Source organism: Gobio gobio (genome assembly GCF_949357685.1).
Source record: "Gobio gobio genome assembly, chromosome: 19".
Lineage (NCBI taxonomy): Eukaryota > Metazoa > Chordata > Actinopteri > Cypriniformes > Gobionidae > Gobio > Gobio gobio.
Genome location: NC_137112.1, coordinates 28,442,988 through 28,459,014, shown reverse-complemented (window position 1 = coordinate 28,459,014; position 16,027 = coordinate 28,442,988). Strand labels below are relative to the sequence as shown.

The 16,027-nt window shown below is 38.4% G+C and overlaps 1 protein-coding gene across 2 annotated transcripts in view; it reads right to left on the bottom strand.

Annotated features, from left to right (window-relative positions):
- Positions 1–1,469: 1,469 nt before the first annotated feature.
- Positions 1,470–16,027, bottom strand: part of tafa1b (TAFA chemokine like family member 1b) — a 240,430-nt gene continuing 225,872 nt past the window's right edge. Inside the window, exons 4-6 of one of the 2 annotated variants that reach the window (XR_013818618.1) lie at positions 9,277–9,401; positions 7,203–7,289; positions 1,470–2,266 (exon numbers count right to left, since the gene is read on the bottom strand). Coding sequence is in view for 1 of the 2 variants with exons in the window: in XM_079845265.1 (XP_079701391.1) it covers positions 2,249–2,266; positions 9,277–9,401 (143 nt within the window). In the remaining variant the exon portion in view is untranslated. The remainder of the gene's footprint in view (positions 2,267–7,202; positions 7,290–9,276; positions 9,402–16,027) is intronic. The other variant, XM_079845265.1, reaches the window with a different exon arrangement.

Genomic DNA, 16,027 nt, shown 5'->3' with positions numbered 1-16,027 from the left:
ACATACAACTGACAGCTAGGGTCTCAATCGAGATCGCGCGTGCGCCCACACACACACACACACACACACACGCACATGCACACACACGCACGCGCACACACACACACACACACACACACACACACACACACACACACACACACACACACACACACACACACACACACACACACACACACACACACACACACACACACACACACACACACACACACACACACACACACACACACACACGTTATTGAGTGCACTCAATAATGTCCACTATGGTTTTGGACACCACTACAAATGGCTTTCCCCTCAAATAGTGCCCTTTTCGAGGGTATAGGGGGCGATTTCGGATTCAGCCAGAGTGCTGGCCTGCCGAATCGGAACCAGGTGACAAACTAGGCAAGTCAACCTCATGTATAACATTACAGCTGATTGAGTGTGTGCGCGCGCATAGTGCGTGGATGTGTGTGTGTGATCGCGCCGATCTATTGGTGTGTCTGTGTGTGTGTGTGTGTGTGTGTGTGTGTGTGTGTGTGAGAGAGAGAGAGAGAGAGAGAGAGAGAGAGAGAGAGATTGTGTGCAAGTGTGTTTTAAATGCAATTACAAAGCAATTGATTGGTTTTGTTTAACTCTGAAACATTTTTCGAGGTGTGTTGTGGTAAAAATAGCTACGGGTAGCGCCAGTTGATTGCCGAGTGCAACCATTCTACATCATCAACCTAGAATGCAAACAAAATGGAGCCACCCATTGTCCAAATATATAATGGATTTTTTAAATAACGTGGATCTTTCATGGGTTTTCTACTACATATTTCAGTAAGAGACATTTATGTTATATTAAGCCATACACGTCTTGACACCATGGGATCCCTTTAAACGGATTCATTAAAAGAAGTTATTACTCCACCACCTGCGTGACATCATTAACCAACGTGGTTGAACGATAAATTTGCGACAATACAGTTTCGGGAAACAGTCGTCAATAGCTAGTTGATGGTATGGTAGTTAAGCAGTGAGTTACGTCGTTGTACGGGAAACGCACCCCTGCACAGCTGCTCTTCTCTATTTGATTATTACGTATTGAAGTACTGTTGTAATGTTCACTAGAAAATGTACATAGTCATTTAATTTTATATTTCTGCTGGCGGTAGTAGCACAACGATAATTCCACTAGCTAAATAGTTTTCTGAATAATTTTCATTGAAAATGAATGACAATGACTTAAATTCTTATAGCGTAGGGCTATTCAAGCGCCAAAAAAGTGCAAATCGTGTGCAAAAGTGTTGCATCTGTTTAGTGAATTTTCCCCTTCGTTTTTTGGAACAAAATCTAATTTTAAGCAACAAATGCAGGATTTCCATTACATCGAGAGAATATGTATTTCCACAGACAGCCTTAAATTAGGGATTAATTGTACGTCTTATTCAAGTAACCAAAACAATGAATACAGTCTTAATTCAAACCCACTAAACAGGTTTAAGGGCATGTTAGATCTTCATATGATGTGTTTTAATATGTATCTATATGTATATATACAGAAATATATACAGTTACTTTCAATACAAAGCTCCCACAAAGTACATTGAGCATGCCGACAAATAAAAAGATATCTGGCCCAAGTAGGTGTAGACAGTGAGGTGACCTTTGACCCGGGGGAATTCCAAAACGAACAGCATGTGGACACTAGCAGAGCGGTAAACTCAGAAGTGGAGGGAAATAGCAGGGCTTCACAAGCTCCCAGTCTATTACTGAAGCCGGCGTGGCAACAGAACGACAAACTGATGGAGGAATGGGAAAAAATCTCCTATTGATTTCCACCTCATTTTCACAGACCAATGCTTATCCATCATGATCCTTCATACAGACGTTCACAGCTTATATCAGGATTGTCCAGTTTACCCAGGGAGGTAAAGTCTTCAAATCTAATTTGAAATCCAGTAAACGGCTCCCTTAAGCTGTACGAGTTTAGAACCAGAGGAAGGTGGTCAGGAGAAACGCAGAACATCGAGAGAACTGGACACAGGCGCTGGAGTCCACAGCGTTGGGTTCACTGATCAAAAACACAGATTAGCCTGCTTTATTTCTATTTTTTCATATTCCTTGGCACGGAATGAGCAAATCTCATCTTTATCCCCAAGAATGTCATTTTTTATTGTTCAGTCACAGGTAATCCAGTCAAACACCCCTTTGAATTAATGGTTTGGTCCATTCTGACAGAGAGAGAATCCACATTCACTGCCTGTGAAGGAGTTCTTTGTTAGGTCCGGGGATGAATCTGAAAACAGACAAAAAGGAAGAGAAAACACACAGGCAAGCTTAGGACAAAGGTGAAGAATGATTCCCAGAAGAAATTACTGAATTTTAGATTTACAAATCAGCAAAGAGGGAGCCTTTGAGCCGTGGAGCTATTGTCCATGTAAGGATGATTTTAATGAGTCTACCTTGTACTGGTAATGGGCCGATTGGCACTGTGTGCATGAATGTGTATGCGTTCATGTTGGTCGCCCATCTGCCATCTCACATTTCTGTATGTTCCATGTTTACACTGCGCAGTGAAAAGAGCTCAGTAGCATTGCCAAGAGGGAAATAAGATTCTTTTCTTCCTCCCTGTTTCTCTATCCCTCTCTTTGTGACTTCAGGGACCCCTATTTAGCCTGTCTGGTAAGTGTGTCTTGCTCTCAATGCAACATTGTGCTTCACTCAGACCGTTATTAACGATCCGTCCTCTCTCTCCTCAGATTGGAGGAAATGCACAATAACAGCCACAGTCACTAACGATTAGCCAATCTTATGTCAGCATAAATCGTCTGTTGATGTGCTTCCCAAAAAGCTTGTCGCTAAACGAACATGATCACAAAAAAATAAATAAAAAAAATTCACAAACACGCCACATATATTGTGATCTATCTATCTATCTATCTATCTATCTATCTATCTATCTATCTATCTATCTATCTATCTATCTATCTATCTATCTATCTATCTATCTATCTATCTATCTATCTATCTATCTATCTATCTATCTATCTATCTATCTATCTATCTATCTATCTATCTATCTATCTATCTATCTATCTATCTATCTATCTATCTATCTATCTGTCTGTCTCTATCCATCCATCTTTAGTTCTATCTGTCTCTATTTCTGTCTATAGTTCAATCAGTCTATCTATCTATCTATCTATCTATCTATCTATCTATCTATCTATCTATCTATCTATCTATCTATCTATCTATCTATCTATCTATCTATCTATCTATCTATCTATCTATCTATCTATCTATCTATCTATCTATCTATCTATCTATCTATCTATCTATCTATCTATCTATCTATCTATCTATCTATCTATCTATCTATCTATGTCTGTCTGTCTGTCTCTATCCATCCATCTTTAGTTCTATCTGTCTCTATTTCTGTCTATAGTTCAATCAGTCTATCTGTCTGTCTGTCTGTCTGTCTGTCTGTCTATCTATCTATCTATCTGTCTGTCTGTCTGTCTGTCTGTCTGTCTGTCTGTCTGTCTGTCTGTCTGTCTGTCTGTCTGTCTGTCTGTCTGTCTGTCTGTCTGTCTGTCTGTCTGTCTATCTATCTATCTATCTATCTATCTATCTATCTATCTATCTATCTATCTATCTATCTATCTATCTATCTATCTGTCTGTCTGTCTGTCTGTTTGTCTGTCATGATTGTTTTATAGACAATATTTATAAAGCATCCATCCATCCATCCATCCATCCATCCATCCATCCATCCATCCATCCATCCATCTCAGAGCTAGGTGGTGTTTTTTATCATAAAGTCGTGATGTCAGTAGTGCAATGAAGCTAATTAAATGCTCAAGCCTGTGGCTTCGCCCTCAGCGCATCAAGCATATGCTGACATTTCCCCATCTTGGTGCGGAGGATGGCAACCAGGTGTGAGCCACAGATTGAGAGAGAGACATAGACAGAGACAGAGAGAGTGACTGGGGACAGAAATTAGAAGCACCCCTTGGGGCACCCCATAACCCAACAGATAGACAGCTATCATGCGGCAGAGTTACGCTCCACGTGCTCCCATCATCCTGGGCAAGGCAAGGCAAGGCAGAGGAGGAGGAGCTGTCCATCATAACAGATCCCCTCTGGAAAGGGACCAGTTCATGCCAATCAAAAGAGGTTTGACTGCCTATGACATCACACCATACACAGCACCCTGGCTAACATCACTTATGTGGCATTCTACCAATACTAACATGAGACACAAGTTAAACAGCTGCTTCTTTGACAAAGGATGCAACAATCTCTTTGTTTAAAATAATCCGATTTGCTGGACTTAATGCTTATTCTATATACATATAAACGCTGACAGCTCTGTGGCAGAATTCATTTCTGTAGTCTTTTGTGCGTTTTGTGCCAAGCATTTAGTTTGTTCTAAGCCATTTGTTCCTTGTCTTTCCTCTTTAAAAATAAAAGCTTTTGTATGCTGTGCAACTACCAACCCCCACATACTATGGAAGAAGCAGTATAGTGACCCTGATGCAATTTGTCTTCGGCTGTCTACTAGTATGTATGGCTCTGTCTCTCCCAATGCGGTTTGTTATAGTGGACTCTATGCAAATGCTGCCATATTTCCTCCATTTCTGCTCAGGTGTCCTCTACTGTCTGCTTCCATTGATTGACTGGATTCAGGGTTAAAAGCACATCCCAAAGACATTTGTCGTACAGCTTTTGCATTTTAATTCTAAAACGATATTTCAATTTTGTTGAGCATGCTCCATATACTAAAAATTGTAATCTGGTTTAGATTATGCAGCCGCTGAATGTGACTATTAAATGAGGATAGCATACAGCAAGACTCCAGACAGCATGAATGTGTTAGAATTAATTTAATGTGACATTGACAGCTGAAAGAGATACAGATACAGTCAAGGCTCTGGGTTCAACAGCACTCTTGGGACAAACTGACTTGATCATCATATGATTTAATCTTAAACCATCACTTGGCAGATTACATTTGCTCTGAAAAGCCACACAGATGGGATTCTTTGAACAGTACAGGTATCTTGTAAAAAGCCTTCTGTTAAGAACGTGTCTCAGAGACATACTTGCGGACCAAATCTGTCTCAGAGAGGAAACAGCAAGCCATTATTTTTTTCTCAGAATGTTCTGAGAACTGAACATGCTGTTTTCTTGTAAACATTTATTTGTATGTGAAGCATGCAGACTATAGGGAATAACAGAATTTATGATTGAGCACCAAAAGCTAATCCTTTTTGGATAAAAAAAAGAAGTTTACTGAACTAATTGGTTCGATTTGAATGCTCACATACCCTTTATACCAACGTGATGTTGTCCTAGGACATGTACATTTTGTGCAACAACATCTAAAATGTATGCATTTTACAAAAATTAGCAATTTTAGAGACATACAAAATGTTTCTGAATCATTTTAGCTTAGTATAATTTTGATTGACTGTTCAATGTGAAGGTTGATTTTATTGTATTCATTTATATAGTGTTCATTGCAATCACATTTATTTAACGCATTCATCTCAAGAACCTTCTGTGCAATTTCTGCTGCCATTTTCAACCCGTTTCAAAGTATTTAGCACTTTATACAATCCTAAACTCTAAGATTATAATTGTAAAATGTAACTATACAGATATATTTATAATATAAATATAATATGAAGAAATTAGATTTTTACGTTTCTAAATCTGTGCATAATTAAATACATTTTAGATGCTGTCAATATGTCCATATTGTACATTTCAGTGTCTATTCAAACATACGACCACGCATATGGGACCTTGATGCTTATGCCAAAATTGTGCTGGCCTCTGACGTTCGAGACCAGCTGGTTTTAGGGGTCGGTGCTGACGCGATTCATCCAGCCTGGAGTGAATGGCTCCCAGCTGTACAGTAGCTACAGATTGAGTCCATCTCTCCTCTCAAATGAGGCAGATAAAGGTAAACATAAACTGGGGGATCAACCTCGTCTTCAGGTTTACGCATTGATTTTGTTTGTATATAAAGGAACTGAATGATATAGCCATTAGGAACAGGTAGGGTGAGGGTGTCTCTCAGCCTCTCTCACTCTGTGCCTTCCTCAAAAGAGGCCTGCCTTGTCTGGAGCTACAGGCAAGGAGGGATCCCTCTCTGTAAGACATAAAGAAAAAAAGAGAAAAAATGGTGTCAGGCACACGCTCTGGCTTTTTCTTACTCACATGCCAAAGAGAATGGACGCCATACCAGCGTTTGTGAGTAAACAAGCTTGTGTGTGTAAGCGTGAGTGCTTGAACTGCAAAGTAAAAGTTTTCAGAGCAAACCAAATACTGCAAGTGATGGTTTTAGCATTTAGCTTTGCTTTTTGTTTGCTCTGATCATAGACAAACGTGGCCAGATTGCCTTAAAAAAAGGAGTGTATAGGGTCGGGATGGGGGATGAAGGGTGACCGAGCCAGCAAGATGGTCAAAGGTGTTTACAGAAAGCCAGATACCAAATCTCCAGTGGGGCAGATCAGACACTCCAGGCTAGGAGATTGCACATTACTCAAACAGGAAGTGCACACCTCGCACATGCACAAACGCACCCTGCACACCTCCAAGATAATGGGATAATGTTGGGAAACCCACAAACAAACATGGTAATCACATCCTCGCCATTCCCAGGAGCTTACAAAACGGGAGACAATGGAAGCTAACGACAAGGCAAAATACTGATTTCAGCATTATGCACTTATTACCGACTACATGGTCATGCTTGAGCCCTTTTCGCTGTGTGTGTTTGCACGCTCATTAATTTCAGAGTCTGTTCCTGCATGGGTGTGTGTGATTGCGTGTTTGCATGCGCGCAATTATGCTGCATTAGTACAATGGCTCAGTATGTTTTGGAGTGTGTGGTTGCACATGACAAAGACGGTTTGCTTGTGCATCTGTTTCTTCATCGGATTGTATTCGGTAATTACTGCACCGAGTACCGCGTACACATTTTTCATTATGTTAGTGCATGCGTGTGCTGATAAATTACACTGACGGGAGAATAGACACCGGAGGAGGAATATATTTGTGGCTTTTTAATCATCCGCAGCATATAAATACGCTCACAAACACAAACACTGACTCAGCAATAATTATGTTTAGCAGTGTAATGATGTTGATGAGCAGTGATTCAAATGTGCAAGCCTAATCATACGGCTCAAGATGTTTAAAAAAATGCAAACACCAACCTTGATGAGGAGAAGGACGCCGCTGAGCTTCTGGTTAGCGAGTTTTGGTGACCCTCAGAGCTAAAAAGTTGAATACGGCTGGGTGTTCTGGGAAAGAAGATATGAGGGATGGGGGGAGGGGAGAGGAAGTTTAATATCAGGAGCCGTTTTCCCCGCCAATTACTTGTACTCTAATTTACACCTTTCAAAAGATGGAAAAATATGGTCATTTCTTTACAGTTATTTATTTTCTTTTGATTAATGCCAATAATAAATAATTCACCTTAAAATGCCAATTCTGCTCTCATTTACTCACCTTCATGTTGCCCCAAACCCAAACCCATTTTATTTTTATTTTTTACATGGAACACAAAAATAGAAATCTTTGAAGAATTGTTAGACAAATTATTGCCATTAAATGACAGTTCATAGCGATCCAAGAACTGTCAAGCTTCAAATAAGAACATAAAAGTACACTGTAAATTTTTTTGGGGGGGTTTAACTTAAAAAAGTAAGTAACCTGGTTGCCTTAAAATGTTTAGTTCATTGAAATAATTTTTTTTTAGTTAACACAATGAAGGAAATTGGTTTAATAAATAGCAACATAGAAAAATATTATTGTATCTGAACCACATAAATATGTATTTTTTTTTATAAATAATGAAAATAGTACAATTTGGCATGTTTCACTGCATTATTACAAATAAAACACAATTATGCAATATGCTTACAAAATCTTTTAATAATAAAGGGTGATGTCGATTTTCAATATTTTTTTATTTCAATTAACTCAAAATTTTAAGGCAACCAGGTAACTTCCTTTTTAAATATTTTTTTACAGTGTAGCAATCCACACGATTTGTATGCTATATTTCTATATAATACTGTATTATTTGTGAGGTACAGATCAAACTTTTAGTCAGTATTGACTTAAAATATTAATCTGTACCAAAGTTCTACTCCAACCATTAGACGCTAAAACGGCACTGGTTATAAGTGTGTACTAACCAAACGTAATGAGCTGTATTTGATTTTAAACAAAAATGAATGGAAACTTGGGCTAGACATGAGCTTTGTGGCAAGGTTATCAGTGAATATTGAGTTTTGAAAAAGGAATAATCGTAAATAATGAAGGTATGAATCTGTTCCTCACAAATTTGTCATATGACTTCAGAAGACTCTAAATATAGCATATTAAATATAGACCACAATTAGGGTTGTTGTAAGGCCATTGTTGTAAAGCAAGAGTTGCATAATGAAATGTCTACTTATGTAATCCATATAAAAATAAAATGCATATGGGTTTGGGACAAAGAGTGAGGTTTTTGTGTGAACTGTCCCTTTAAGCTTGACATAGGTGGGCACATTATTTTACTAATTATATTTAATGATATTTTTACACTAATAATGGCTTTTTCTGGATCATTAGGTTTGTATGCATGATCTTACCTTGGAAATCTCGAAAATCATCCGGCCACCATCGGATTCCCATAAGCAGGGCTTGGGATAGTTTAAACACGTGCAGATGCCAAAGAGGGACCAAACCCCTTGTAATACTATCTGCTTGTTTTTTGTGTCACATGACTCTCACAGATCCGCTGTCTGTCACCTCTCTACTGAATCAGCGTATGGGAATACTGATCTGCTCATCAAGTTTTAATATTGTGTCATGCATACTTCCTGTCAGAGTTAAGGTGTTTCGTTTATTTTTGTCTGACCTGTGTCCTAATGTCTTAAACTTGTTATTTAGTTTCTTATTTCTTAAGATGAACTCGGCACAGCATCCTTTATAATGCTGCATTTAGGACTAAATGAAGAGGATGTGTCTTCTGAACACGAGCTACCGCCACATCAGATCATGAAGAATAAACAGGTTAGTGAGGTCCAGAGATGTGTCCCTCAGTCTAACAAAACAATCTTTCTTGTCTCTGAATCATTTAACGAGTAAAACTTCTGTTTTCAGAACATACAGAAGATTACATGTGACTTAACTTTTAAACTTTTCTTTTTAGATTTATCAGATAAAATTCTATGTGTGTGTGTGTGCGTGTGTGTGTGTGTGTGAAATGATGTTCAGCATGCTCCGAGCCCTCACCCTCGTGGTCTTGATCTTGTTCCCAGAGGAACACATCCAGCCAGAGTTGTCTGGTAGTGTCTTACACTCCTCTCCCTCCAGACACGGCTCCATCTCACACCACCACTTCCCAATCACGATGGAGGCTGCAGAAACACACACACATACACACACACACACACACACACACACAAGTATAACTCTGATACTTCTTGGCTTTTCACACTTTAAACCATTAACCAGGCTATTCTAAACATTGTAATCATTGGTTATCACACTAGCTTTTCCATCTACCTATTTTTATGTGAATTTTGGGATATTGCATAAAAAAACACTGGGTGCAAACACCAAGATGTGCATAAATTCAAAAAATTTGCGTAAAAAACAAAAAATTGTATCTAATAAGAAGACATCCACTATGATGGTAACACATTTGCCCAATAAATCCCTTGATGTGCAGCAAACATTTCATGTGACCTTTCCTTAACAGAGGATATGAGTGGATAACTGGACTAACCAGCGGACCAATTTCATTGCACAACAGCTCAAAATTGGCTTGGTCATTCTGAAATGCCTGAGCCAAAGTCTGTGATCAAAGTGACAGAACTGTCTCACATGATTGAGATCCAAAATGCCAGGCATCCGCCTCCGAATGCAAGATAACATGACAGTGTTTATTGGATACACGCAAAAAAAGAGCCCAAGTGGCTTCCACATTTGCAGGAACTTCCATTTTTATTGAAGTTATTTTGCACCAGGAAGTGACAATTTTGTTCCCTTGAACACATGGGATGGAAAAGGTGCTTTATTCGCAAATGTTTTATGCGATATTCCAATTTTGTGTGTAAGTTAAATCTGTAGCTACTGTTCATAATTTATAATGGGTTAGAAATTAAGGTAACACTTTATTTTAAGGTGTCATAGTTACATTGTACTTACTCAAATAAGTACGGAGTAATATTAATTAACTGCATGTACAACCCCAAATCAGAAAAAGTTGGGACAGTATGGAAAACGCAAAAAAAAAAAAAGAAGTGATTTCTAAATTTACTTTGACTTGTATTTTATTGCAGACAATATGAACAAAAAATATTTCATGTTTTGTCTGGTCAACTTCATGTCATTTGTAAATATGCATCCTTTCTTGTCATTCAGACCTGCAACACATTTCAAAAAAAGTTGGGACAGTAAAGCATTTACCACTTTGTAATGTTGCCATTCCTTTTCACAACACTTAAAAGATGTTTAGGGACTGAAGACACCAAGTGATGAAGTGTTTCAGGTGTAATTTTGTCCCATTCTTCCTGCAAACAAGTCTTAAGGTGGGCAACAGTACGGGGTCTTCGTTGTCGCATTTTGCGCTTCAAAATGCGCCACACATTCTCTATTGGAGACAGGTCGGGACTGCAGGCAGGCCAGTCAAGTACCCGTACCCTCTTCCTCCGCAGCCAGGACTTTGTAATGTGTGCAGAATGTGGTTTGGCATTGTCTTGTTGAAATATGCATGGACGTCCCTGGAAAATATGTCTTCTTGAAGGCAGCATATTATGCTCCAAAATCTCTATGTACTTTTCAGCATTAATGGTGCCTTCACAGAAGTGCAAGTTACCTTTGCCAAGGGCACTGAAACAACCCCATACCATGACAGACCCTGGCTTTTGGACTTGTTGCTGGTAACAGTCTGGATGATCCTTTTCTTCTTTGGTCCGGAGCACACGGCGTCCATTCCTCCCAAAAAATACCTGAAATACTGATTCATCTGACCAGAGTACACGTTTCCACTGTGTGATGGTCCATCCCAGATGCCTCCGAGCCCAGAAAAGTCGACGGCGCTTCTGGACACTGTTAACATAGGGCTTCCTTTTTGCACAGTACAGTTTTAACTGGCATTTGTGGATGTAACTACGTATTGTGGTACTTGACAATGGTTTGCCAAAGTAGTCCTGAGCCCATGTGGTGATATCGCTTATAGATGAATGACGATTCTTGATGCAGTGCTGCCTGAGGGATCGGAGATCACGGTTGTTCAGCTTAGGCTTGCGCCCTTGTCCTTTACGCACTGAAATTCCTCCAGATTCCTTGAATCTTTTAATTATGTTATGCACTGTTGAATGTGAAATATCCAAATATCTTCCTATCTTTCTTTGAGGAACATTGTTTTTAAACATTTCAATAATTTTCTCACGTATTTGTTGGCAAACTGGCGATCCTCGGCCCATCTTTGCTCCTAAAGGATTAGACCTTTCTTGGATGCTGCTTTTGTATCAAATCATAATTACAATCACCTGTTGACATCACCTGTTTCAAATCACATCATTATTTAACCATTTTACCTCATTAATAGCCCTAAATTGGTCCTGTCCCAACTTTTTTTGAAATGTGTTGCAGGTCTGAATGACAGGAAAGGATACATATTTACAAATGACATGAAGTTGACCAGACAAAACATGAAATATTTTGTGTTCATATTGTCTGCAATTAAATACAAGTCAAAGTAAATTTAGAAATCACTTCTTTTTTTTTTTATTTGCGTTTTCCATACTGTCCCAACTTTTTCTGATTTGGGGTTGTATGTATACCATAGAGTCACGGTTAGGGATTGGTTACTTGTAAAAATTGCATAATTTACTGTTATTACTATAGTAAGTACATGTAGTGACGTGTGACTATGTCACCTTAAAATAAAGTGTTACCAAAATGTATCCTGGAAATTCAGGTTTCAAGATTTTGCACTGTACTTTTGTAAACCCTGGGTTACTGTTCTTATTTGCATATTTATGAGGTCAATAACATTGATTGAACTCGCGACAGATACGTGACCGGTTTTAATTTGATTGTCCGTCTGAGAAAATGTCACCATGTAAATCCGTTCTGCCTGTTTTTGGTTACCTGAAAGAGCACATGGAAGATTCTGTGACTGAACAAAGCTCATGTTTAATAAGGCAAGAAATATTTAGGTTTATGATTGGTTGTGTTTTAATTTTCTACTAACAACTCTGCCATGGTGAATCAATGTTAGCACTGCAAAATCTAGTAGGGTATTATAATCCAGGGTTAAAAGTACTGTAGCATTAGTACAGGATTGGTAACCGAGGTTTAAGTGCAATGTGAAAAGCCTTGTATTTCACTTTGATATTACATTGAATTAAAAAAAGGTCTTCAGTTTATTATGACATAAATATTTACTGAGTGACATTTGCTGAATATTTTCTCTCAGGCTAAAAGCAAAACATGAAGAAAAAAAATTCCACTTCTAATCAGCATGAGTTTTGAGTATGTATCTGTTTGTGTATGTGTCAGGGCACATTCACCACTATACAGTACAGAGGGAGGAGAAACAAATGTGGTGAAGACAGAAATGGAGGGTGCCTCGAGTCACCATGTTTTCCCTTGACGAAATGAGCTCTTAAAATGTTTCCCACAGTTTCAGTGTAGCTTCTATTTCAAAGCATGACAGTGGGACATCATTTCAATAACTGTATTTTATATTTTTAATATAACAGTGTAAAGGTATGGTGCTTTTTTTAAACCAAGAGTTTCAAAACATTACTTTTTCTGCACTGGTCATACAAATATGAGGTTAAAGCTACACTGTGTAACTTTTTTAGTCTATTCTTAGCTAAAAACTCGTAGTTCTTTCAAAAATATGTGCTCATTAATGTATATTTACTTCTTTCAAGTAATAAAGTATTCTCGTAAGTTTATAATATGCCATTGAAAATACATAAGGTAATGGGATCTAACGGTGGTCGCCATGTTGCCCCTCCATCTTGAAAGTACATTAGCCAAAGAGGGACATACCCGTAAATTCAAGCTTCGCCTTTCGCGTTTTAACCGGTTTTAACACTCGATGGCACTGTACAAAATTCCTTGCCTCGCGCATGTGCGTGTCAATTTGTTCAGACTTGTCTGGTGCATGCGCAGAGAGTTTTCATCTCAGCAGCGTCCAGTAACAGAGTTATACGGAGTCTTCCTGGCTTGTTTATTCCTCAAAAGTCTGTTTTTCCTTGTGTGGTATTTCTGTGCGTTAATAACTCCGTAAGTAATAATAGTTATTGTCATTGTAGATGTGTTTCAGAGTGTGTCATCACGTAATTCAGTTGATGTCACCTCAGAAGTATTTTTGTGTCAACACACAATAGCGTAATGCTCACCTATTTGAATAATCATTCAGTTATTTTGTTATCAACAATGTTTATTCGTTTATAGAAAATATTTGCTTGTAATGTATGTTGATGGAAATATGTATCAGGTCTGATAAGCATATTAACAATTGTTATACAGAGTGCACGGCAGTGCTAACGTTAAAGCTGCGCGCACACTTTTGTAACCCGACACCGCTTGTTAGCAGCAGCAGCAGCAGCAGCTCCGCTCCTTTTAATGCAGCTGCATTTAGCGCCTATGTATGGTACAATAAGCTCTGGTTTACGGTTACATTATAGAAATGTAACTTATAAGTATAGTAATACAGTTCTCAACTGTGTATCTTCTGTCATGTCATTATCATGTATATTTACCATCCTTATTTGTTCTCTCACAGAAACCACATTTATGTACATATCCACGCAAACCTGTTTATGCCTTGCAATTGGATGACTGAATAAACATTACTATCATCAAAGTTCACTCTGGATTAGCTGCAGTTCTTTCTAGCCGAATAATTAGGCCAGTTGAGTTCCAACCATCCCACTACACACAGAATATCCCACAGGCACCGTGTCGAATGTGGACGAGGTCGAACTGGAAGCCATGTTAATCTTGGACTAAATCGGCCACCGTAGGAGTTAAAACGAAATCGGAATTGAGAGGAACAGAAACTAAAATTCACTGGATGGTCATATACCTTTTCACCACTAGATGGGGGAAAATATCACACAGTGTAGCTTTAAAGGTTTCATTCCTCCAGACATTGACAATTCTCTAGCTGATGGTATCCTCGTTAAGCATTTGATTTGGAAAAATGAAATATTTCAATCCACCCATGTCAAATTCAGTGTACAATTCATGATACATTGCTAATATTGTCCATTTTTTTACATTCATAATCTAAAATCTTACAACAAAAACATCTTGGTTACGTATGTAACCCTCATTCCCTGAAGGAGGGAGCGGAGACGATACACTCGAAATGAACCGAGGAACCCAATTCGTCGGTTCAGTTCCGATGTAACTATCGAACGTGACCGACTGAAAGGGAACCAGAAATGTTCTTTTCCTTACAAAAAAAGAAAAGAAATTAGGTGGATATTTCAATCCAAAAAATAAAATGATGCCATGATTTACTCACGCTCATGTTGTTCTAAACCTGTATAACTTCTTCTAAACACTCAGACACACACACACACACACACACACACACACACACACACACACACACACACACACACACACACACACACACACACACACACACACACACACACACACACACACACACACACACACACGTTTGTTTTTGTGAAATGTGAGGACATTCCATAGGCGTAATGGTTTTTATACTGTACAAACCGTATTTTCTATCCCCTTACACTGCCCCTGCCCCTAAACCTAGCCCTCACAGGAGACTGTGCAGTTCACTTTCTGTGAAAAAAAACTTGTTCTGTGTGATTTATAAGCATTTTGAAAAGTGAGGACATGGGGAACGTCCTCATATTTCACCCTCTTTTTGTAATACCTGTGTCATACCCATGTCATTATACACATTTGTGTCCTGATATTTCACAAAAACATGCCCCCCCCCCCCCCCCACACACACACACACACACACACAAAAGAAGTATGGACACACTTCTCAAAATATCTTATTTTATGTTCCTCAGAAGAAAGATCTCTATATTAATTATGACATAATTTTTGGGTGAACTATCCCTTTAAGTCTGTCCACTAGTGTTGTAGTCAAGACCACCTAATCCGAGACCGAGTTGAGACCAAGACCAATGTGTGTTGAGACCAAGACAAGACCAAGGTAGGGCGAGACCAAGTCAAGACCAAGACCAGACCAGCACTCCTTAAATTCATAAAGATCCACATTACTGCCTGAGAAATGACTTATTTTTAATCAATAAACATAATTAGAATAAGACACTATATAGAGAGCTGTTATACCAATCAAATTAAATCATTCACAAAATTAATCTTTGCACTGGTGGTGGTCTGAATTGGTAAATTACAAATGCATAAATAATGTTGAGAATAATGTTTTATTGTTTTTTAATTAATGTTTGTTTAAAAGCAATATAATGTTTGCAGTCATGCTCAAATTTGTGAAAACAGCTCTCTTGCTCTTGTGATATTGCTTAATTATATCCCATGTTATAATAAAAAAATCCAGATCTCATACAAATACTTCATATATCTTAAATCTTATTTTATATTTGACTAAAATGACTAATTTCGGTGTCATTTTTGACACAATTCCTCATTTCTGAACCCGGCACAATAAATAAAGTAGAAATAAGTTATTGATTGCATCCGAAGCAGTACGTTTTACATCCAATCACATTAATGATGTTAATAATTAAATCAGACATTGCATTGGCAATTACCGGTAAGGAATATCCCAGCAGTTGTGGTCTTGACCGGTCTTGAAACAAAATCCAGAGTCCTGAGACAAAAAAGTCTGAGACAGAGACAAGACCGTGTACAAATGTGGTCGAGACAGAGACAAGACCAAGACCTTAAAAAAATGGTCTTAAGACCCGTCTCAAGACCAAGACCGGTCTCGAGTACTACAGCACTACTTGTCCACCAACAAACCCTATTTTCAACTGTC